This window comes from Nannospalax galili, unplaced genomic scaffold (genome assembly GCF_000622305.1).
Source record: "Nannospalax galili isolate Female #2095 unplaced genomic scaffold, S.galili_v1.0 scaffold417, whole genome shotgun sequence".
In the NCBI taxonomy this organism is placed as follows: domain Eukaryota; kingdom Metazoa; phylum Chordata; class Mammalia; order Rodentia; family Spalacidae; genus Nannospalax; species Nannospalax galili.
The window spans coordinates 3,570,230-3,595,994 of record NW_008340785.1 but is presented as its reverse complement, the minus strand read 5'-3'; the positions used below and the strand labels follow the sequence as shown (position 1 = coordinate 3,595,994).

The window sequence follows — 25,765 nt, the reverse complement described above, 5'->3', positions numbered from 1 at the left end:
CAGAAACAATTGCTATTTGCAGAATATTTCAAAGTTGTACCTCTTATGAACTCAAATTTTAATGGAGGGGAGAAGTCCTTAAATATTTATAGCATAGGAAATACTATGAGGAGGTACCCAAGTAAAGGCCACATTAATAAGTAAAGACCACATTAATTACAAAGTATTGGGGCGAGAGGAAAATGAAGATACTGGGAGAATGAGGAGAAAAGCTTTACTAGAGTAGTGGATTTTGAGATAATCGAAGGATTCTGCCAAGAACAAAGAAAGATAACCTGAAGAGAACATTAAATCAAGCAAATACAGAGTACATGCTGACAGTATCTATTTCTTAGAGCATAGGCTACAAGAGGAGGAAAGAAAAGGGAAAAATTGAAAACCTACTTTGGGACCTCACTGTAGAACCCTAAATACTGAGTTCAGTCTTAATTTGTGAGAAATAATGATACAGTGATGGTATTAAAGGAAAACACTAATACAATTTTTTAAAAGTGTAAAGTCTCTTTTGTAAATTTCTGTATTATCTGCTATTTAGACTGGTGCCTAGTTTTGATGATAGGCAAGTGAAGAGAAGGAGGATTCTACTTTCATTCTGTTGCTATGATAAAACTCTGTGACCAAAAGCAACTTGGGCAGGAAAGGATCTATTCAGTTTATACTTCCAGGTCACAATGCATGATAAAGAGAAGTCAAGGTGGGGGAGGCAGGAACCATGGAGGAATATTGCTTGCTGGCTCCCTCTCAGGCTCATGCTTAGCTAGCTTTCTTAAAAAAAAACAACAAAAAACCACACAGGACCACCTACTTATTGATGGTGCTGCCCAGAGTGGGCTGGGCTCTCCTACATCAATTAATAATCAAAACAATCCCCCCCCCACAGACATGCCCAAAAGCCAATCTGATCTAGTCAATTCCATAAGCAAAATTTTCCTCTCAGATGTGCACCAAGTTGACAGGCTTCTAAAATACAAAACAGAGCATTAAAGACAAATTCTCCTAAGAAAATTTAAAATATTCTCAGCTACATGAAAATGTAACTGAAAATTTATGAAATCCAAATCTAAAGTGCTTAGATGAAATCTATACTACTGAATCCATACTTTATATAAGAAGAAAAATCTATTTTTTTTTTCTTTTTTTCTTTTTTGGAGGGTTGAGGATCAAACCCAGGGCCTTGTACTTGTTAGGCAAGCACTCTACCACTGAGCTAAATCCCCAACTGGTACAAACCTGCCTGGACAGGACTTAACATGTAGGAGAGAATGCATATAATGCAGTGGTGGGGGCTACGAAAGCATGGATCGGGGAGGGAGTACAAATTTGATTAAGAACTATTATATGAAATGCACAAAAACTCAATAAAAATATACATTAAAAAATCTAAAATTAATCATCCAAGCATCCAACTGTAGAAAACTAGAAAAAGTGGAGAAAATTAAATTCAATGTAAGCAGGAGAAAAAATAATAAAAACTAGAGCAAAAATTAATGAAATTGAAAATAAGAAATACAGAAAAATAAACAAAACCAAAGGCTGAGTTTTTAAATATGATCAATAAAAATCAATAAACTTTGAGGTAGGCTAAGAGGAGAAAATGAGAGAGGATGCAAATTGTTAGTATCAGAAATAAAGGACCATAAATACAGACCCTATAGCACTACTCCATGCCCATGAAATTGATAAACTCAACGAAAGACAACAGTTCCTTCAAACACTACCTGCCAAAATTCATATAAGAAAGAAACCTGAATGGCCCTATAAAGAAACTTATTAAATCAGTAAATAATAACAAAATAAAACAGAAACCACCAGCATCCCAAATTAAGCCCAAAATGAACACAAACCTAAAGAACAAAATTCACAATGCTATAAAATTTCCAAAAAGGAAGACAAAAAGATGGTAGAAAATCTAGATTATCTCAACTATAGGAATGATTTTCTAGATGTACACTAAAATCAAGAACCATGAAGGAAATAACTGATTATCTGGACTTCAATATAATCAAAAACTTGTGTGAAAGACAACACCAGAGGGGGGAAAAAAAAGAATCCACAGACTAGGAGAAAATATTTACAAAAAGTAAATCTGATTAATAAAGAAAAAGCAGAAAATTTATAAGGAACTTTTAAAATTTAACACCGTATGAAAGATTCAGGAGATAGCTCAGTGGAAAGAGTGCTGGTCACACAAGCATTAAGACTGGAGTTTGGATCCCTGGACATATTCAAAAGCCAGACAGGCTTAGCAGCTGCCTGTAATCCCAACATTCAAGAAGCACAAGCTGGATAGCTAACACTAGCCAGAATTGGGCACGCTCTAGGTTCAGCAAGACACCATCAAGGAAGACACTCGATGTCAACCTTGGGCCTCCCACACATGCACAACATACCTACACACGTGAACATGCATGCATACCACACACACATACACATGCAAAAAAAAAAGGGTAAAACAATCTGAACAGATACCTGACTAATTAAGACGTACATCTGGCTAACAAGCAATGAAAAGAAACTCAGGGGACAAATGAACAAGCCTAAAAATTTGAGTTCAAACCCCAGATCTCATGGTGGAAAGAGAGAACTAACTCTGGAGAGTTGTCTTCTGACTTTGACACACACACATGGTTGCACTTTTCTTACTCTTCCTCTTGCTCTTCTTCCTTTCTCTTTTTCTTTCTCCTTTCTCTGTGTTTCTGTCTCTCTCACACATACAATAAATAAATTTAAGTATATTCACAGTGTCATTAGAGAACTAGATACTAAAGTAACATTATATACCTATATACACTTAATAGAATGGCCCAAATCCAAACACTTCCATAATGTGAGGATATGGACCAGCTAAGCCTATATTCACTACCAGTGGAAAGGCATGTCAAACAGCCAGTTTGTAGGACAGTTGGGCAGCTTCTTACAAAACTAAACACACTTTTAAAGGATTCAGTAATTTTGCTCACAATATTCATATAAGGGAGTTGAAAACTTATGTCAGCATAAAAACTCACAGATGATTACAGAAACCACAATATTGTTATTTATGTTACTGTTATTTATAATACTGTTATTTATCCTCAATTATTGACATATAGCTCCGAAAACCCTGGAATATCTGGAATGATGTGTCTCTTTATGATAATGCTAATGACCCATTAGATAGCTTCAGGATGAAGTCCGGTCACTGGAAAGACAAGATATGATTAAAGGATTGGGAACTTCGGCCTCACCTCCACCCCCCAAAACTACAGAGTAGAGAGGAGTTAAGCAGATCACCAATGACCAGAAACTTAACAACCACAGTGAAGCTGCCACATCTGCCCAGTGGACTCAGGCCAGACAGCTTCCAGACAGCTAACTAGTAGTAGAGGTTCTTGGTGGGTAGCATGCTTATACAGGTAACTGAAACTTTGTGTCTTTTCTCCAAGACCTCTACCTCATTAATTAAGTTAGGGGAAAGAAATCCAGATGATGCTCACTCAAGAAAACTGACAGGTTGGTGTGCGGGGAAATAAACCTCATACAGGTTATATCAGAAGTAATTGTGCTATATTAAGAATGCGAAGAGGCATACATTTTTGATTTGGGTATTCTGTGTGTGTGTGTGTGTGTGTGTGTGTGTGTGTGTGTGTGTGTGTGTTCGGTAAAGTTTTTCGGGGAGGGGTATTAATTACTACAGTACCTTCATTCATAGTTTTTAAAACTTAGAACTCAAAATACATTGTATACATGTAAGAAAATTTCTAAGAATAAATAAAAATATTTTTAAAATAAAAAAAGAAAAACTTAGAAACAACTAAGATGTCCTTCAGGGGGCTGGAGGCATGGCTCAGCAGTTAAGAGCACTAGCTGCTCTTGCAGAGGACCCAGGTTCAGTTCCCAGTACCCACATGGCAGCTAACATAACTCCATAATTCCAGTTCCAGGGGAATCTGAGGCCTTCTTCTGACCTCCGAGGACAAAGGTACACTTACACACATGCAGGTAATACACTCATACACATAAAAACAACTTTTTAAAAATGTTTAAAAGATGTTCTTCAGTAGATAGACAGATAAACGAATGATACACTACAAAGAATGGAAATTATTCAGCACCAAAAGGAAAGGAACTATCAAACCATGAAAAGATGAGGAGGAACCTTAAAAGTGGAGCTGAACAGTATTATGGTATATTCCCAGTTATATGACATTCTAGGAAAGCAGAGCTATAGAGAAATTTAAAAGTTTACTAGTTGTCACAGGTTAATGAGGAAGGTGAGTTGAGAAAAATTATTATGAAAAATACCCTAATGCTGGACACATCCAGGGAGTGTCAAACTATATATTAAATGATAGGTACATATCATTATAAACTTGCTATACCAAATATGGTATATAATATCAATAGTATATGCCACTCAGAAATAATGATGATGGTTCTTACAAAAAAATACACCCTGAGGTATCAGATGTTACCTCAAAGTGGGGTAGGTTTTAGAAAGGGGCATCAGGATATGAGAAATATTTGCATTTTGCACTCAACTTTATTATGAACTTAAACTATTCCAAAAAACAATTACATTAAAAACTGCTAACATAGGTTATCCATTATAATTCAATATAAACATACCTGCAAACCATTGGAAAATCATACACTAAAAATAATAGGGCTAGCAAAAGCTGTAAGGCATAGCCCACTCAATCCTATGCAACTTTAAACTATAGCACTAATGAAAACAATGACTGGAGAGACAACATGGATATTCCAAACAGATAGTCATGGGTGCTACTTTAAAACTCACACAGTCAAAATGCTGCTACCACTTTAATTAACACAGAGCTGATAGACATTGGGATGCAGGGTGACACAGGGTCTGCATTTGGGTGGACAGACAGTAAGATGGCCTGCCATGAACTGAATGAGACTAAAAAGGAAGAAAAGCATTTCTCATCAAAGAGCAATTTTGTATATTCTATTTTATAAATTATCCTGTAATTTAATCAAATTTACCAATGATATTTCAATTTTCTATATAATTCAAAATCCTTCCAATACTTTTAGGAACTCCTTTTTCACATCTTTCAAGAGTTCTTTCTGACCTTGCAAACTGACTTAGAGAGCCATCTACTGGCTCAGACAGTGTAAAAAAATGCAGTTTTTACATACCTATTTTTATAGACTTTTGGTAATATAATCATTGTATTCCTTAAGAAAAAAATTTATTCAGAATGATGAAGCTTTAAGGAGAAACTGAATAGTTCTACCAAAACACATTGCTTTCAAAACAATTGTACTAGTTATATAGTACAGGAATACTATTTTCACTTAACTTACACTATCAATCTCAGTACTCTACAACAGAGCCTTCTTATTCTGCAACTGAAGTCAGATGAGACTATATAATAATGAAGTGTTTTGATACATTGCTAACTAACATAGAAAAAGAAGGCTAGAATTGCTATGTTAAATGCCTCTACTTTAGGTAAATATAATAGCTACTTGGTTTTCTATGTATCCTAGTTCCAAAGTCCATGAGTTTAGTATCCATAAATAATGTTTTTGAAGGTGCAAAAAAAAAAACTCACTTCAAATGATTTTTTAAATCTAGGAATGAATAACAACAAAAAGGACAAAAATAATTCCATAGAAGCACGTATCTCCACAAAAAATTTATGCCTTACTTTTTATCCCAATAAAAAGACAGATGGGAATTTTATTTTGTAAATAAACAGGTCAATTATAAAACTGTGCTGAATAGCTTCAGATATCAACTTGACACACCTGGAAAGAGGGTGTGCATTTCATATAATAGTTCGTAATCAAATTTAGACACGTCCCCCCATAGCCTCCCACACCAGACTTTATGCATTCTATCATATATGTTAAGTCTTGTTTGGTCAAGCTCTTGTACCCAAATGTCCTTCAGTGCAAATTCACCCACTGGAGTCTAGTCAGCCTATCTAGAAATCTTAAAGGCCTACTTTCATTCACACAGCCGTAATCAGTTGACAATAGTTCCTGAGCTAGGATTGGGGCCTGCTGCCCATTTCTCTCCTGATTTTTATCTGACTGAGTCAGCATGAGTCTTGTGCATGCTGTCACCACTGCTGCAAGTTCATGTGAGCAAGTTCCCAGAGGCTTGAAAATTTGTTTACTTATGTTCATGCACCAACCCTGGCTCTTACAATCTTTCCATCCCCTCTTCCTCAATGGTCCCTGAGCCATGGGCGGGTAAGGTTTAATATAGGAGGCCTATCCATGGTCAGGGACTCTGTAGTCTCTTATTGTCTAAAATGGCCTTCTGTGGGCATCTCACTCTGCTGTATGAGGAAGATTCTCTGGCGAGAGTTGAGGGATGCATTAGTACACAATGCTCCATGAGCCTTAGGTATAGAGGTTCCACTGTAGATGTGTCTCTCAGGACTGGGCATATCTGAGACATACATTCTCTGTGTGTGACCAGTTTTGGAACTCTGTAAAATTCTTCCATCTGTTGCAAAAAGAAACTTCTTTGATTAGTGGTGTACAGTATAACTGTCTGTAAATGTAAGGAACCATATTTACCATATGGTAAGAAATTTCATTTGTCTAAAGATATGACAGAGATAGGGTTTTCTCTAGGATCTATGACCTTTCCAGACATGTGTATTTGGCTATATTTACATTGCCACCTATGAGTTCCCTCCCACTGTGAGGGGTTTAAGTCCAATTAATAACGGTTAATTACCCCCTAGATAACAGTGCCACTACTGCAATAATAAGGTAGTTTTCTGTGCCAGTCATTGGGGTTATTAGGATTTGGAGCTGGGTTGGACTGTTGACTGATTTTTCTCCCTTAGCAGCTTGCATAGTATCCTCTAGAACTATGAGAGCTAGTCTTCCGGGAAGAAAATTCCTGGTCAGTTCCAGCTCCACTGCTCCAAGACCTATATCCAAAGTATGTTCTGTCTTCAGCAGTAGGGTCTTTCCTTCCAGTTTAATTAGGGGCTCTGGCAATAATAGCCTGTGTTATTTTGGGAGTCTCTTGGATTACTCTGACCAACAACTCGAAGGCAAGTTTCTCCTGTCTGGCACTGTGTTCCTTGTTATATAGCCTTCAGGTATACACATGCACTCATATTCAGATATTGTATGTGTATTTTTCAGAAGGTTTTTAAGGTAATACTTTCTGGCTCTCTAAAACACCTAAGCTTTGTTTACTCTCCTCTCTCTCTCTCTCTCTCTCTCTCTCTCTCTCTCTCTCTCTCTCTCTCCCTGTATAACTTCTCTCGTCCCTCCCCAGTTTAAGTGCCTTCATTTTCCCCTTGATAATAGCTGTTTCCAATTATCCCCCTTTACTTTGTATGTTCCTTGTATGCCCTTCCCATCTCCCATCCCAGTTGAATATATCCATTTTCTCCATATCTCATTCGGTAACATCTGTTCCCTATTATACTCCTCTTTCAGGCTCTTTCTTTCTCTTTACCTCCATGTTTCCTTTACATTTTCCTGACTCTTACTGTTACATCAGGATATATACTCACACAAGAGGGATTGGTGCTATGATCCACAAATGAGGGAGAACATACATTGCTTGTTTTTCTGAGTTTGTTACTTTACTTAGTGTAACAATTTCTAGTTCTATCCATTTACCTGAAAATTTCATAATTTCATCTTTTCTTATCACTGAGTAAAACTGTATTGTGTAAATACACATTTTCATTATCCATTCATCAGTTAAGGGGCATTTGGGTTGTTTTCATTTCTTAGCTACGGCAAAAGGAACAGCAACAAGCATGGATGTACAGTTATCTCTACAGTAGGATGAGTCCTTTGGATATATGCCAAGGAGTGGAATAACTGTAGATACATTTTTAGTTTTTTAAAGTTCTCCACACTGCTGCTCGAGTTTGCACTCCCACTAGCAGTAAATGAGTGTTCTCCTTTCTCTATATCCTCACCAGCATTTGTTGACTTTTGTTCTATTGATCTTAGCTAGTTTGACTGGGGTAAGATGGAATCTTGAAGTGGTTTTAATCTGCATTTCTCTAATTACTAAGGATGTTGAGCACTTTTTGAGATGTTTCTTAGTTCTTCATTTGAGAACTCTCTGTTCAAGTCCTTAGCCCATCTTTTTATTGGGTTATTTTTCTTGTTTCTTTGTTTTCTGAGTTCTTTGTATATTCTGGATATTAATCCTCTGTTGGATGTGTAGCAGGTGAAGATTTTCTCCCATTCAGTGGGCTTCTTCTTCACTCCCTTGGTTGCTTCTTTTGCTGTACAAAGCTTTTAACTTTAATGAGGTCCCACTTGTTGTCCTTAATACCTGAGGAACTGATGCCCGATTTACAAAGTCCTTTCCAACACCTATATCTTAGAGGGTTCGGCCTATATTTTCTTCTATCAGTTTCAGAGTTTCAGGTTTTATATTGAGGTCTTTGATCCATTTGGAGTTGACTTTCATGCAGGATGAAAGATAAGGGTCCAATTTCATTCTTCTACAGGTGGAAATCCAATTTTGCCAGCATTATTTGTTGAAGATGCTATCTTTCCACTATTGTGTGTTCTTGGCACCTTTGTCAAATATCAGGTGGCTGAAACTAAATGTACTCATATTTGGGTGTTTGGGTCTTCTATTGTGTTCCATTGATCTACCTATCTGTTTTTGTGCCAGTATCATGCTGTTTTTATGACTATAGCTCTGCAACATAGTTTGAGATCTTGTATCGTCATCCCCCAGCAGTACTCTTTTTGCCCAAGATTACTTTGGCTATTCCGGGTTTTTTGTGATTCCATATGAATTTCAGGATTTTTTTTCTAGCTCAGTGAAGAATGACATCAAGATTTTGATTGGCATTGCATTGAATCTATTGATTGCTTTTGGAATAATGGTCATTTTCACAATATTAATTCTAATGATCCATGAGCACAGTAGATCCTTCCATCTCCTGGTGTCTTCCTCTATTTCTTTAAAGAGTTATAATTTTCATTGTAGAGATCTTTAACATCTTTGGTTAGGTTTACTCCTAGGATTTTGTTGCTGTTGTTGTTGGATTTTGTTTTTGTTTTTTTTGAGGGGTCTTTTTGAAACAGGGTCTCCCTGTAGCTCCAGCTGGCCTGGAACTTATTATGTGAGTTCATCAGGCTGGCCTTGAACTCACAGAGATCCAGCTGCCTCTGACTCCCATAAATTCTTTCTCGGATTGCTTGTTATTGGTATGTAGAAAGGCTACTGATTTTTGTAAGTTGATTTTGTAACCTGCCACTTTCCTGAAAGTGTTAGTCATTTTAAGCAGTTTTCTGTTGGAATTTTTGGGATCTATTATGTATAATATCATATCATCTGCAAATAGTGATAATTTGACCTCTTCTTTATTAGTGCTGTTTTACTTTTCTTCTCTTGTCTTACTGCTCTATCAAGAGTTTCAAGCACTGTATTAAAAAGGAGTGGAGATAGTAGACATACTTGTCTGGGTCCCTATTTTCATGGGAATGCTTCCAGTTTTTCTCCATTTAGAATGATGTTGGCTGTGGGTTTGTTGTATATAGCTTTAATTATGTTGAGGCATGTTCCCTCCAGTACAATTTCCTCTAGGACTTTTAACATGAATGCAAGTTGGATTCTGTCAAAAGCCTTTTCTGCATCTATTGAGATGACCCTGTGATTTTTGTCTTTTATGTTCATTATATACTTATTGTGTATGTTGAACCATTCCTGCATCTCTGGAATAAAGCTGACTTGATAATGGTGGATGATCTTTTTGATGTGTGTTTGTATGTGGTTTGTATTTTGTTGAGAATCTTTGCATCTATGTTCATTGTTATGGGCCTATAGTTTTCTTTTTTTGATGTGTCTTTACCTGGTTTTGGTATTAAAGTGATACTGGGGTCATAGAAGGAGATTGGGACTTTTCCCTCTATTTCTATTTTTTTTTGAATAATTTAAGAAGTATTAGTTGTAGATCTTCTTGGAATGTCTGACAGAATTCTGCTATGAATCTGTCTGGGCCTGGGCTTCTTTTAGTTGAGAGTTTGTATTACTATTTCAATTTCCTTATTTTTTATGGATCTGTCTAAGCTGTCGCTCTCTTCTTTGGTTTTTTTTTTTTTTTTTTTTTTTGGGTCTTTATGAGACTTTGTGGTTTCCATAAATTTAGAAATTCATCCATTCCTTTTAGATTTTCAAATGTAATAGAGTATAGGTTTTTAAAGTATTCCCTTATAATGTTCTGGGGTTTTTTGGCGTTGTAATGTTTCCCTCTTTCATCTCTGATTTTGTTATTTTGAATTTCCTCTATCTCTCTTTTGGTTAACTGGGCTAAGGGTCTATCTTGTTTATTTTTTCAAAGAACCAACTCATATTAATTGATTCTTTGTTTCTATTTCATTAATTTCTGCTCTAATATTTTTGTTTGTTTCTTCTCATCTACTAGCTTTGGGTTTGGTTTGTTCTTGCTTTTCCAGAGTTGTACTGTTAAGTCATTTGTTTTCTGATTTTTTTATTGTAGGCACTTAGAGCTATAAACTTCCCTCTGCTTTTAAAGAGTCCCAGAGGTATTGTTGTGTTGTGTTATCATTTTCATTTAGTTCCAGGAATACTTTTCTTTCTTAATTTCTTATCTGACCCATTCATCATTCAGGAGTGTGCTATTTAATCTCCATGAGTTCATGTAGTTACTAGAGCTTCTTCTGTTGTTGACTGTAAGCTTTATTGCATTGTGGACTGAGAGAATGCATGGAATTATTTCAATTTTTAAAAATTTGTTGAGGTTTGTTTTGTGTCTCAGAACATGGTCAATTTTAGAGAAACTCACATGGGCTGCTGAGTAGAAAATATATTTTTTGGTGCTTGGGTGGAATATTCAGTAGCTATCTGTTAGGTCCATTTGATGTATGGTATCATTTAATTCAGATGTCTGTTTATCCTTTGTCCACTTGAACTGTCTAATGGAGATAGTGAAGTACTGAAGTCACCTACTATTACTGACTTGGGGTTAATATGTGCATTAAAGTCCTATAGTACTGTTTTTATGAAATTGAGTGGACCAGAGTTTGGTGCATATATGTTCATGATTAGTATTTTCTTGGTCAACTGTTCCTCTGATTAGAATGAATTGACCCTCTTTATCTCTTCTGATTAATTTTAATTTTAAAACTATTTTGTCAGATATTAGAATTACAACTCTGGCCATTTTCTTGTAATATTTTTTCCATCCCTGTTACCCTCACATAGTGCCTATCTTTGATGGTGAGATGAATTTTTTGAAGACAACGAAAGATGAATTTTGTTTCTTAATCCATCCCACTAGCCTATGTCTTTTGACTGGGGAGTTAAGGCCATTGATATTTAGAGTTATTATTGAAAGATGTGTATCAGCTACTGTTAAAGTTTAATTTTTTTGTGTGTGTTCTTGGTCCAATTTTGTGTTTCCAAAATTATACTTTCCTTTGTTTTCTTTCTGTAACCTCTTGGGTATAGTCATTCCTATCTGTGTTCCTTTGTATTGCTTTGAGTATTATTTGTATGGCTGGTTTGGTGGACATGAATTCTTTCTGTTTATTCATGTCATGGAAATTTTTTCATTCCCCTTTGACTATGATAGATAGTTTTGCTGGGTAAAGTGTTCAGAGTTGGCATACATGGTTGTTTAGAACTGGAAATACTTTGGTCTAGGTTCTTGTGACTTTCATAGTTTGCACTGAAAAGTCAGCTGTAATTCTGATAGGTTTTCCTTTATACATAACTTGTAGTTTTTCTCTAGCAGCTTTTAGTACCTTCTCTTTGTTATGTACATTTAGTGTTTTTATTATAATATGCCATGGGGAGATTCTGTTCTGGTCCTGTCTAATTGGTGTTCTATGTGCTTCTTGCATCTGTATAGGCATGTCTTTCCTTAATTTGTGGAACTTTTCTTCTATAATCCTGTTGAAGATTCTGGTCAATGCCATTGGCCGAAATTCTTCTCCTTCCTGTATGCCTATGATGCACAGATTTGGTCTTTTCATGGTGTCCTACATTTCTGCATATTCCATTCCTGTGTTTTTCTAAATTTTTCAAAGCCTTTGCTTAAGGAGCCCAGTTCTTCAACTTTGTCATCCAGTATTGATATTCTATTTTCTGTTTCATTTATTTTACTTGTGAGGCTTTTTTCTATCATTTCAAATTGACTTAGTTTTTCAATTTCATCTTCATTCTGGATTGGGTTTTCTTCAATATTTCTATCTCTTTTGTGAATTCACTTTTCAAGTTGTGAACTGTTTTTGTTATTTCATTCAGTCACACATTTGTTGTTTCTTGAGCTTCCATCACAAGTTTATATTTTCTTTGAGTTCTTTGTGTTCTTTAAGTTCTTTGATCATGCTTATGATTTTTCTTTTATAGTCTGCATCGTGAGGCTCCTCAAGACGATTCTCATCGTAGTACACTTCTGTAGGACTGGTGGGTTTTGTTGAGGGCATATTGTTTTGGTTTTTCATATTATCTGTGATTTCACATTGCCATTTGGGCACATGGATGTCTTTTGTTGGTTGTGTGTCTAATAGGAAATTATGTCCTGTCTTTGTTCAGTTGAATTTTGGTTCTGTTTATATTGTTGGTATAGCCTGGTTGCTTTTTGCTCAGGCATGAAAAATTAGTTGGTATGTGCTTCAGGTGTTCTTGGGGTCACAGGCTGGTCTGGGTAGCAGGTAGGTCTGTGTTTGGCAACTCAGGAGGGGGGCCAAGGGCAAGATGGGGGTGAAACTCTCTGAGGAGGGTCTAATAGTGGAAGGTAGAGAACTGACCTACTCAGGGTCCAAGGGATCAGGACGAAGTGGGCAGGTCTGAACTAAGAAGGCAGTCCAGAGAACTAAGGCAGAAGAGTTGAGGGGTGGGGTAGATTGGAGTGCTCAGGCTGCAGGGAAATCAAGATGCAGTGGGCAGACTGACTTACCAGAGTAGTAGGCAGGCCAGGCAGATCAGAAGGCCAGGGGAAAGTGAGGGGGGAGGCAGCTTGTGGAGGATGTAACAAACTATGCTAGAGGACTAAGCTAGTCTGAATTACGAAGCTAGTCCAGAGATCTAAGGCAAAAGAGCGGGAGCGGGCCTGGGTCCAAGTACAAGGGTGGATATGAGCATTTTAAATTAAGAGTTCATTATTTTGCAACTGGAAAGGTCTTGGATTATGGTGTCTACGTAGATTCCAATAATGAAAGATTAGAAGCTGCCTCCATGGAAAACACTAAAGGAGAAGAACCAAGATTTAAAAAAAATAATTATTCCAAAGTGAAAGAGAAAGGGCATTGGGAATCTACAAGATGGGACAGCTGAGAAGAGGGGAGAAACAGAAGGTACTGGGTGTAAATAGCCTTGGAGGAGGTTAAGTTAGGTAGCCATGATGAAAAGAGACTAGCAGTTCTAAAAACACGACAGTGCACACCTCTTGCAAGCTGGAAATTCAGTTCCAAGTTTTGGTGAGACTGACATTTTTTACAGGATGGGTCAGTAGTAGAGAGGAATCCATTTTGTCATTTGTAGGAGTGGTCAGGCACTACTTTGGAAGAGAAACTGCTAATTAAAACAGCTACCCTGGGGGCTTATGAACAGGTCACTTCTGATGATAACTTGAAGGCTCAAGTTAACCTGACAGCCCCCAAGTGAGAGGTGGCTATGTAAGACAGTAATGGAGAGAAGAGAGCCTGACACTGACACACCTGAAAGTGCAAGTGACAGGAGAATGGTCATGCAGTAAAGAGCACAGGGAAGGTAGCCTCACTCACAGCATTAAGTAAGTGACCTCATGCCCTGAGAATGTTAGAGAATGACAGCCCTGAATCTGAAGTCAGTGAGTGCATCAACTTTTGGAGCCACCTATATGTCCTGAAGCACTAGAGGATTACATGGGCTCCACAGCCATATCCCTGTAGTGTTTAATGCTGAGTGGGCATGGTGGTTTGAATGGGAAAAGTCCCCCATAGGTTCATGTATCTGAATAACTGGTCCCCAGTTGGTGCTATTTATAGAATTTATAGAAATTTTAGGACCATGGACCCAAGCTGCATTATTAGGGACAGGCTTTGAAAGTCTATAGCCTACCTCCACTTCCAGTTCACTCTACTTCCTGTGTACAGTTGAGATGTGATCTCTCAGCTTCCTACTCTGGCTGCCATGCCTTTCCTGTTATTATGGACATCTCACCCTCTGGAATCCCAAGCCAAAATAAACTTTTCCTTAAGTTGTGTTTGGTCATGGTATTTTTATCACAGCAACAGAAAAGTAATTAATACAGTGGGATCTCAAATTACCGAAAGTATGTATTCTGAAATTATGTGTTTACCTATACACATTTTGGGCCATGTTTGCTTCCCCCATTCCCAGTGCATCTGAGACACACCTCCCTATGTACTCCAGAGTTTACAAACAAGAGATTTGCTGAGGTTGGAAGAACTGCCCACCTCACATTACAAAACTAAATGTGGCCAGCAAAAGTTCCTAGTATGCAAAGAAGGAAAACTACTAAAATGAAGACAATGCTACAGACCTCTGACATTAATCCAGTAGAGGTAAATCATAAGAAAGTTGAGTCTATAAGATCAACTACTAGGGCATGGTGGTATGTGCCTGGAATACTATACCCAGGGGAGGAAGAAAGTCTCAACTACAGGAGTACAGGAAAGAACAAATTTTCTGAGAAGAACAGATGAACAAAGGAAGACTAGGAATAAATTCTCATATTTTCCAACATGGTAAACCAGTAAACCCCAAATGCCAAGAGGGAAAAGTTAAAAAAAAAAAAAAAAAGAACAAACCTCTCTCAATCTCAATAATAACACTAAATGGAGCCAGTGAGATAGCTTGGCAGGTAGAAGTGCTTGCCACCAAGATTAACAAGCTAAGTTCCATCCCCGGGAACAACAGGATGGAAGAAAAGAATTGATTCCCATAAATTATCCTCTGACTGAACTCAAAATGTCCTCTAACTGTAGTGAGTCACCTGTCCTCTTGTTCAGGGAGACCATGGAGTCCCACCAGATGGACTTGAACTAATGTCCAGTCTCCAAAGAGGAGGGTCAAACACAGAGGAAACCATTTCCTCACTACTTCCAAGTGAAGCCAGCCCCTGTCAAGCAGGATCTTTGACTTATCCTCAAATAGATGGAACTGGTAAAAGGAAGGCCTAAGGAGCCAGGGGCTCCTCCCAAGCCCATGTGACCCCTGAGGACCAGGTTCTCAACTGGTCTTAAAAGTAAAATAATTTGGGCCAACTGCATGATCTTAAACACCCAAAAGGAAAGTATAACCAAAAATTAATCAGTGTATTTCTTTAAAGAGTCCAAAGGATTGCATTTCCCAGACATTAGACTTAAGTTCATGTAAAATGTTATTTAAATAATTATTTCTCATTAATGATTTTGTTCTGAACAAGAAAATGCTACTCAGGTGTAAGACTTCAAATCTTGGTCTACAACACTGTAATGTTACCTGCAGCTAAGGGAGACAAGCCACTGTTGTTCTAAAATGATGGCTAAATTTAGTTTCTCTCCCTGTCTAGAAGGCATTTAAAAGAAAACTGATTATAGTCACTTCAACAGCTATCAAAGTGCCTGAAAACAAATCCTGAGCTCATCACTCTCAAGCCCACCCTTGGCAGTCAAAAGAAAAATGAGGAAAAACCCAATAAATGGATGCTTTTGAAAACCCTCTTCAGGAAATTCTAATGGACTTTAATTTGGACATTTAAAAGCTGCCCTGTTCTAACTTTTTCTGGTTTCCTATCTAGAATTTGTAATGCTAACTACTTTTGCCTACTTCTCCTTCACATCTCGCAGGCACTGGTCAAGGACACTCTTTTCTCCTTACAGTTAAGAGTTATACCATTTGGGATTCTTTTAGATAGACCCACTGAAGGGGATACCCCAATTGTCATACCCTGCATCTCCGCTCAGCATGGAAGAAGCCAGAGTGGTCTACATCCTGATTCCCCATTGGCAAATTTTAGGTAACCTCTTCAGAAAATGGCATAATAAAAATAGGTGGTAGAAATTGGCTAGGCAGTCAGGGTTTAAAAAAAAAAAAAGGAAAACTAGCCAGTTTCTTTCTTGGCTAAAAGTCAAAATGTCCTTGGGCCTCTGAGCAGCCTGGTCTGTGTCAAAGTCCAGAAATACCAAAAGTATTTAAGAGCTCTTGCCTAATCCCTAAATTTCAAAGGACCTCTTCAGAGGGGAGAAAATATTAACACAACATATAGCCCCCATAAGTTCTCAGGAAACCTGGGTTTATTCTTTCAAGCGCCTGAAACCACCTGATGCATGCACCTTCAGTCTTATGAAGTACATGACTACAAAACAGCTAAAATGGGACTCTTGGCATGGAGACATGTGGCTACTAGTCCATGTTCTCCCCCAGGTTTACCTCTATAGCAGAGAGAAAGGGAGGAAACTACCTTAACCCAGATCTCTCAAGGGCCAAGAGAAGTCCCACCACCATCCTTGTGAAAATGGGCACTGAAGGTTCTGATGCCTTGGGTGCTGCCACCCTACCCATGGGTAATAAAAATTTTAGGCTTCTAAGCACTCAGATAGAGAGAGACATTGGACATCTACAGGACTCCATCAGCAGTTGGAGAGACAGGCTAACTCCCTAGCTACAATGGTGCTAAAGAACGAAAGGGGGACAGACCTACTGTTCCTAAAGGAAGGTGGCTCAGACATGGCCTCAGGTGAAGTTTGCTGTTTTTATGCCAATAATTCAGGTGTAATTGAGTTTTCCTGGGCCTCTGGTAATATTCCTCCTAGCCTTTACGGTGGGTCCATGCCTTCTAAATTGGCTAACTGGATAGATCAAGAGGCACCCAAATGCCATCGAAATTAGGGTTCTAAGGATCCAATATGACCCTCAAAATCAAAACAAGTCAAAGATTTCGCTTATGTCCCAGAGCTAGAGGGGAATGTAATACCCCAAACACCTCCATTTTATGTAAGTTTAACTGGTCAATTATCTGGTCACAGGACTACCCCTAGGAAGGTGGGTTATGCCAAATGGATGGGCAGAATACCTAGCGCATTAATGAGATAGCAACTTTTTCTTGCTTGTAATCTTACCTATGGACACAGAACTTCTTACAGCTACAGCCATGTAAGTCTATGAGTTGCCTGCTTCCCTGAATTCTTCAAGGAAGTGTAATTTCCCTTTTTCTTCTTCATGCCTTTCTTACTAAACATACTTTCTTTAAGGCTTTGGGCTGCCCCTAGCATCTTGTATTTCTTTACTTTCTCTAAGGCTTCCTTCTCCCAGCCATGTGGCTGCCAGTCAGCCATGTGTCTGACCTCCCACACAGGCTCTAAACCTGCATGGCCTCATGTCTTCCTTTCTTCCTACCATTCACCTCCTCAAGGCAGCTGTTGAGATCACTAGCTCACCTGTCCTGAGGATTTTTTTTTCCTTTAAGATTCTAATAAAATTGTAAAAGCTTTAAAAAAATTATTCTCTGACCTTTACACACAATAGAGCACCTGTGCACCCCCTCCACACACATCCCCCACATACACAAACAGATGCACACAAAAAGTAAATAAATAATAAACAAAATAATGCAATTTTAAAATAACCTTTAAAATGTAAATTTTAAACCTTTAAAAAAATTTAAGTCCATGTGTATAGTTGAAGGCTATATAACAAGAAACAGAGCCAGTCAGAAGGAAACTTCTTTCGAGTTGTTGGCCAGTATAGTCCAAGAGACTCCCAAAATTACACAGCCCTTGATTGTCTCTCAGAACTTGAAGGTAAGACCCTATTGCTGAAGACAGGACATACTTCAAACACAGGACTTGGAGCAACAAAGCTAGAACTGACCTTGAAGCCACCTCCCTAAAGGCTAGCTCTCATAGTTTTGGAGAAAGCTATGCAAGCTGCTAAGGGAAAAAAATCAATCAAAGGTCCAACTCCAGCTTCAAGGCCTAATAACCACAACAACAACAAGCACAGCAAACTACACTGGGGCAGTAGTGGCACTTTTATCTTGGGGGTAATCAACAGTTACCTAACTGGACTTAAAGCCCACTCAATGGGAGGGAACTGATGTGTGGAACTGTAAATATAGCCAACTACACATGGCTGAAGAGGTCATCGATCTTAAGAGGATTCCCTAAGGAATCCCTGGGTGGTCGCATTCCCAGACAAATGCAATTTCTTAGTATATGATAATATGAATCCTTGTATTTACAGATAAGTATGCCAGTGATCACTCACCAAAGAAGCTTTTTCTGCAACAGATGGAGACTATTACAGAGTTCCACAACTGGTCACACACATAGAATAAGTGTCTGTGAAATGTCCATCCCTAAGAGACACATCCACAATGGAACCTATACACTTAAGGCTCATGGAACATAGTGGAACAAGGGGTAGAGAGGATAATGCATCTCTCAACTCTCATCAACAAAGCTCACTCATGCAGTAGAGGGCAATGAACACAAAAGGCCATAAATGGCCAAAGCATAGAAAAGAAGAGTCTGAAGAGTGTGTCCCTGGACAAGACTCCTATATTAAAATCTACCCATCCAAGGCTCGGGGACCCTTCTTGTAAAAGAAATAGCTGAAAGATTTTAAGAGCCAGGGGAGGAGGTGCATTAAAATATGGAAACAGAGTCTTATAGGCTCCTGGGACCTTGCTCATATGAATATACAGCAATGGTGTCAGCACGCACAAGACCCATGCAAACTCAAGCAGACAAAACCCCAGCATAGAACTGGCAAAATGGGCAGTAGCCCTCAATCTTAGCTGAAGAACTACTGGTAGCTGATTACTGTGGGGTGAGGAAGAGTTATCTTTAATGGAGTGGCTCTAAATAGGCTGACTAGACCCCATTGGATAAACTTGCACTAAGGGACATCTTAACATAAAACAACAGAATGCATGAAATCTGAAGGGGGTGGGGAGGGGTATGGTATGGAAGGGTGTGAATAGGGGAGGGGTATAAAGATGATTAAGATATTTTGTACAAAATACAGAAAAATTCAATAAAAAATACAAAAACTTTTTAAATCTTAAATGTAAATGGGCTCAACTGACCAATAAAATGCTATAGATTAACTGACTAGAATAAAAATCAAGATTTAACTATCTGTTGTCTCCAAGAAACAAACTTGCTTGAGAAAGACACCCACAGACTGAGTCAAAACATGAAAATAAGTTACCAAACAAAAGTTGCCCCCAAAACAAGCTGGCATAACTATTATGATATCTTTATGATATCTGATACAGTACATTTAAAACAAAAATTAGTCAGAAGGGATCAAGAAGACTACTATATATTATTAAAGGGAACAATGAATTCCTCAAGAATATGAATTTTTTTTTTTTTTCTTATTGAAGCAGGGTCTCCCTGTAGCACCAGCTGTCCTGGAACTCACTATGTAGACCAGGCTGGCTGGCCTTGAACTCACAGAGATCCGCCTGCCTCTGCCTCCCAAGTGATGGGACTACAGGCGTGCGCCACCACACCCAGCTAATATGAAAATTTTAAATATATATGCACTAAACCATAGGGTTTTAAACTTCAAAAAATAATACTAAAGGGAATGACAGCTTAGACAGGCACTGGCACAATGACAGTGAATGACTTCAGCACCTACTTTCATCATTAGATTGGTCATCCAAACCAAAATTCAACAAAGAAATTTTGAGACAATCATAACAAACATCAAATGGACTTAATAGTTATCTGCAGAATATTCCAACAAGCGCAGAACGTACATTCTTCTCAGCAGCCTATGGAACCTTCCCTAAAATAGATCACATTCTAGGCCACAAAATCTTAACAAATACAAAATAATTGAAATAATTTCTTTTATCTTATCTGATCATAGAAACTAGAAATAAATAGCAAGAGAAACCTCCTGGACTACACAAGCACTTGGATACTGAACAATATACTCTTGAATAGTGAGGTTCATCACAAAATCAGGAAGGACATTTAAAACCCTCTAGAATCAACTATACATAAAAATACAACTTACCATCTCCAGGACACAGGTAAGGCGATTCTAAGAGGAAAGTCTACAGATATGAGTCCTTACATTAAAAAATCAGAGAAATATCAAGTAAATAACCTAATGTTGTACCTTGAGGCCTTAGAAAAACAAGAATAAACCAAACCCAAAAGCAGAAGGCAGCAAAAAATAATAAATATCAAAGCAGAAATAAATAAAATGGAGACTAAAAGTACACACAGAAATCAATAAAGAAAAAAAAAACACTTATTCTTTAAAAAATTTAACAAGATTGACAAACCTCTAGCTAATGTAACCAAAAAGAAAGAAGGGAGAAAAGAGCCAAATTAATAAAATTTTAAAAGGGGAATATTACAATAGATTCCACTGAAATCCAGAGGATCATTAGAAAAAACTTGTAGTCCATAAAACAGGAAAATCTATAAGGCCTGAATAAATTCTTAAATATATAAGACCTACTAAAATTAACTCAAGAACATACAACTTAAACAGATCCATAAAAAGAAATTAAACAGTAATAAATTCTCAGAAAAAAAGAAAAGTCCCAAATCAGATGGATTCCCTGATGGAATTCTACTAAATTCTTAAAGAATGCTAGTATCAGTGATCCTCAAACTGATCTTTAAGACAGAACAAGAATGACCAGTACCAAACTGACTGTACAAAGCCAGCATATCCAAGCAAAACTGAGTGAGAACATAACAGTAGCAGCAACAAAAACAAAAAAACTCCTAATCAACATATATCCAAAAGTTCTCAATGAATATATTAACAAGAATATATTTAAAAGATTATACACTATGACCAAGTTGTTTCCTTCTAGACATACACAGAAGACACATACAAGTCAATAAATTTAATTCACCATGTAAATAGGCCTTTCATGCCTTTCATGATAAAATTCCTAAGAAATTAGGAACAGAAGGAACATATATCAACATAATAAAGGCTATGATTCAATAAATCTAGAGCCAACATTATACTAATTAGGGAAAAACAGAAATTTCTACTAAAATCAGGAATGAGAGTATGGTACACGCTTTCCCCACACTTATTCAACATAGGACTTTACATCTTAGTTAGAGCAGTAAGACAAGGAAATAAAAAACAAATAGGAAAGAAAGAAGTCAAGCAAGCACTATTTGTAGATGGCGTGACTCTATATTTATAAGATCCTAACAACTACACCAGAAAATTCACAAACTGATGAAAGATTTCAGCAAAATAGTTGTATACAAAAATCAACCTACAAAAATAATTAGCTTTCCTACAAGCCAATAATTAACTTGCCAAGAAAGAAATCAGAAAAAAATCAATTTACAATAGCTCTAAAAAACAAAACAAAACCTCAAAACTTAAGAATAAACCCAATTAAGGAGGCTAAAGACATCTACAATTAAAACTTTGAAGAACAGAAAAAAGAAATGGAAGACACCAAAATACTGACAATGGTGACAGGTTGGCAGAATTAAAATTGTGAAAATCACTAGATTACTGAAAGTAATCTATAGATTTAATGTAATCCTCATCAAAATTTCAGGACATTCTTCACAGAATGAGACAAAAAACACACACTATTATACAAAAACATCAAATATCATGAGCAGCAAAAGCAATCCTAAGCAGAAAGAGCAACGCCAAAGGACCCACAGTAGCCGACCTGAAATTATACTACAGAATAACAAAAACAACATGATTTGGGCACAAAACAGACATACAGGATAAAGTGATGGACCTAGAAATAAACCCATGCAGTGACAGGCACCTAATTTTTGACAAAAGTGCCAAAAGCATATATTGGAGAAAAGACAGAGTCTTTAACAAATGGTGCCTAGAGACGTGGATTTATATCTAGAGAACACTAACATTAGGTCCTTATCTCGCTCTAATCCAAAAGGAATTTAAAAAATGGATCCAAAATCTTATGTCAGAATTGAAACTTTAAAACTACTAGAGGAAACCACTTAATGATGGGGTTGGTGAGATGGCTCAGCAAGTAAAGGTGCTTGCCACCAAGCCTCAAGACCTGAGTTTGATCCTCAAGGCACACAAGATGGAAAGAGAACAAACTCCCACAAGTTGTCCCCTGACCTCCACATGAATGCCATGACACATACAGGCACAGACACGTAAATGCACACACAAAATAAGTAAATAGATACTTAATAAAACACCTAAAGATATAAGCACAGGTAAGGACTTTTGGAAAAAGACTTTTTAAGAGCTCAGAGAATAATTCCAAAAATTGACAAATGCGATTGTATGAAATCAAAAGTTTCTAAATAGCAAAGCAATTAGAGAGTAAAGACAGTCTATAGATTGGGAGAAAGTCTTTGGCAATTACACATCTGACAGTGGATTAACATCTAAACCTAAAAGGATCTAAGTTAAAAAGAAAAACTAAAACAAACAAAAGCAAAGCCACCCCAATTATCTCATTAATAAATGAGCAAAAGAACAGTTTTCAAAAGAAGAAATATAAATGGCTAACAAAAATTTGAAGAGATGTTCAACATTCTTAGTCATGGGGAAATGCAAATTAAAATTACACTGAAATTCTATCTCACTTCAGTCAGAATGGGTGTCAAAAAAAGAAAAGAAAGTAAAAAAAATATATATATATATACTGATAAGGGCGTAGGGAAAGAGGATCCATTAAACACACTGGTGGGACTCTAAATAGGTGCAATGACTATGAAAATCAATAAAAATACTATGAACAAATGATCCAGAAGAAAGTCAGTATACCAGAGATATTTGCATATCCATGTTTATTGCTGCACTATTTGCAATAGTCAAAATACGGAACTATTATAGATATAATCAACAGATGAATGAAGAAAATTTAGTATATATACACAATAGAGTTTTATTTAGCTCTAAAGAAAATGAAATTATGTTATTTGCAGGAAAACAGATGAAATGAAGATCATTAAGCAAAATAAGCCAGATATGTAGGATCTGCATTTAAATATACATATATGCATGTACTTCACTTAGAATTTAATTTCTCAGAATTTTAAATTACAAGGATGCATATATATGAGCAAAACAATATTATAAATTCTTCACTGAATCATTTAATAGCCCCAAACACCAAACAGCCTTAATTTTTGTGACACGTAAATTGAATAAATTGTGGTATATATAAAACAGAAAATCATATACCTATAAAAACAAAAGAAATAGTGATTTATGTAATGATATGGAAATAATTATTGTATGTTATATAATTTTATATAAAGAATGATATCAGGTACCAAGTAATGAATATTCTGTTTTTGTATAGGTAGAGAAATGAAATACATTTTTACCTGCTTATATATCAACTCTGGAAGGATACAGTAGAAACTGATAATAGTAGCTTATGTATGTGGGGGACAAGGATGTGAAATGGACAAATGGAAGAAAGTGGTTAGATACCCTTTACTCCACATATAAATATGAAACATGCAAACACATTATTATTTCAAAACATTGATTTGAAGTGCTCTAATGTTGTAAGTATATTATTAATACACATTTATTAAACAACTACAAAATATAAAATTTTCTATCATCTTACCTGCAAACTAGTCACATAAGAATCTTCACAATTTACATAATGTCCTAACATGGCATGTTGCGCCCGTAATTCATTATCCCTTATCCTTTCATGGAGGTGGCTAATTTGTTGCTTCTGCCTGTAAAACATAAGTTGAAGTCACATTATAAAGAAGATGTTTTTATAAGAAAGTGTGTAGAGAAACTGTAGCATTCTAATGATTTTACAAAAGCACTTCAAAGTTTTTCTTGATCTTAAACACTGGGGGAAAAAGCTTAAATATTTCCTATGTGAAAGACACTGTTAAGAAAAGGAAAGAGATGGCTTAATGGATAAAGTATTTGTGCGAGATAGCTTTAGTGTCAACTTGACACACCTGGGTTGAGGGAGACTCAATTGGGGAATTGCCTCCATAGGACTGGCCCATGGCCATGTCTGTGGGGGCATCTTCTTGATTGTTGAGTGATATGGGAGGGCCCAGCCCACTGTGAGTGGTGGCACCCCTGGGCAGGTGGGCCTGTGTTGCACAAGAAAGCAGGCTGAGCAGGGGCCAGGGGAGCAAGCCAGAAAGCAGAGTTCCTTCATGGCCTGTGCTCCAGCTCCTGCCTCGAGGTTTCTGCCTGGAGTTCCCACCTTGGGCTCCCTGATGAACTGTGACCCAGGAGATATAAGATAAATAAACCCTTTGCTCCCCAAGTTGGTATGGTCAGAGTATTTTGTCAGAGCAGTTGAGAAACAAACTAGAACAGTACTTGTCATGCAAGCATAAGAGCCTGAGTTCAAATCCCCAGAACCCATGGTAAATGCCCACTCATGTAAATACCAGGGTAGGCATAGTAGTTACCCATAATCCCGTAATTCTAACACTCAGGATGCAGACAAGCTAGCTGAACTGGATTTGCCAGCTCCTGGCTCAGTGAGAGACTCTGCTTCGGGTAAATGAAGTGGAGAACAATCAAGGAAGACACCTAATGTCGCCAAGCCTCCACACAGGTGTACAATCACATCTAAACACATCACATACACATACATATTCAAACACACACACACACACACACACACACACACACACACACAAATCTAAGTGTCTTCAATTTCTTTAATGTCTTAAATTTCCATGATTGAGGACTTCCTTTTAGGGGTTAATTCATAGGTATTTAATTTTTATTTAAGCTATTGTAAGAGATGTTTTTCCATGATTTCATCCTTGTTAATTTCATTATTAGTATATTAAAAGGCTGCCAATTTTTTTTACTTTAACAGAGATATATTTTTTAATTACGTATTTAATAACCATATAATTAGAAGAAGCATTTCATTACAACAGCATTGACATATTCAATAACAATTTTCTGAGCTAAGATGCATCTTTTTCAAAATTGGCTGTAAATTTTTAGGTAAAGTTGTATTATTACAGTTATACAATATTATACTCAGTATAAACCCTGTAAGACATAAAAATAAATGAGGTTTTAACCTTTAAAAAAGATTTCCATTTTTCATTATTAAAATACAGTTTCATACAGAAAAATTCATTTTTAATTCAATTCACACTATGATGCACATATGTTTCTAATCTCTATATATCTGATTATTACTAGTCACAGTCAGTTACTTTCTGAGCTCCTTGGCATCTGAGCATGGAATATAAAGTCATCAGGTAGATTTCAATGGGAACATTTTTCACATCTATTAATTATTAAAGAGCAAATTTTATGTTTTGAAGTATTATTTTTTTTTCTTTTTTTTCTTTATTTATACACCCAATTGCCAGGTAGCACCCTCCTATAGCCTCCCTCCCCCGACTAGAACCCTTATACTCTGATATCCCTGTTACTGTCTGCTGTGTTATCGGCACCCCCAGCCATTCCCTACTACTTGCCCTTCTGGTGAATCTAGTCAGCCTATCTAGAGATCTTTGTTTTAGGAGGGTCAGCTGTTTGTCATCTAGCGGTAATCAGTTGTCTGTATTCCTTTGGATAAGATTGGGATCTGCTGCTGGTTTTCCCAGTTCTATGCTGGTTTACTATCTGGAGTCCCTTGGGCCACCCTGGCCAACAACTCAAAAAAAGGTATCGCTTGTCTGGCATTGTTGCTTGTTATGTAGCCATTAGCTATACATATGGATGCTTATGAAATTATGTTGGCCCATTTAATCTTTGGTTACACTTTCCTTTTGGGTGTTTAAGGATTTATTTTTACTCTTAAGGTCATTTGAGGATCTGTTCCTCAGAGGTCACATGGGCTTGGGAGGACCCTCACAAAGTTTAGGC

At 37.1% G+C, this 25,765-nt stretch overlaps 1 protein-coding gene across 2 annotated transcripts in view; it reads right to left on the bottom strand.

The window, feature by feature from the left end:
* The window catches only part of Cep85l (centrosomal protein 85 like), a 176,628-nt gene that overhangs the window by 39,247 nt on the left and 111,616 nt on the right, over positions 1 to 25,765 (bottom strand). For both annotated transcript variants that reach the window (XM_017798871.2, XM_029564808.1), the window contains exon 5: positions 23,514 to 23,631. In XM_017798871.2, coding sequence (XP_017654360.1) covers positions 23,514 to 23,631 — 118 coding nt within the window. The remainder of the gene's footprint in view (positions 1 to 23,513; positions 23,632 to 25,765) is intronic.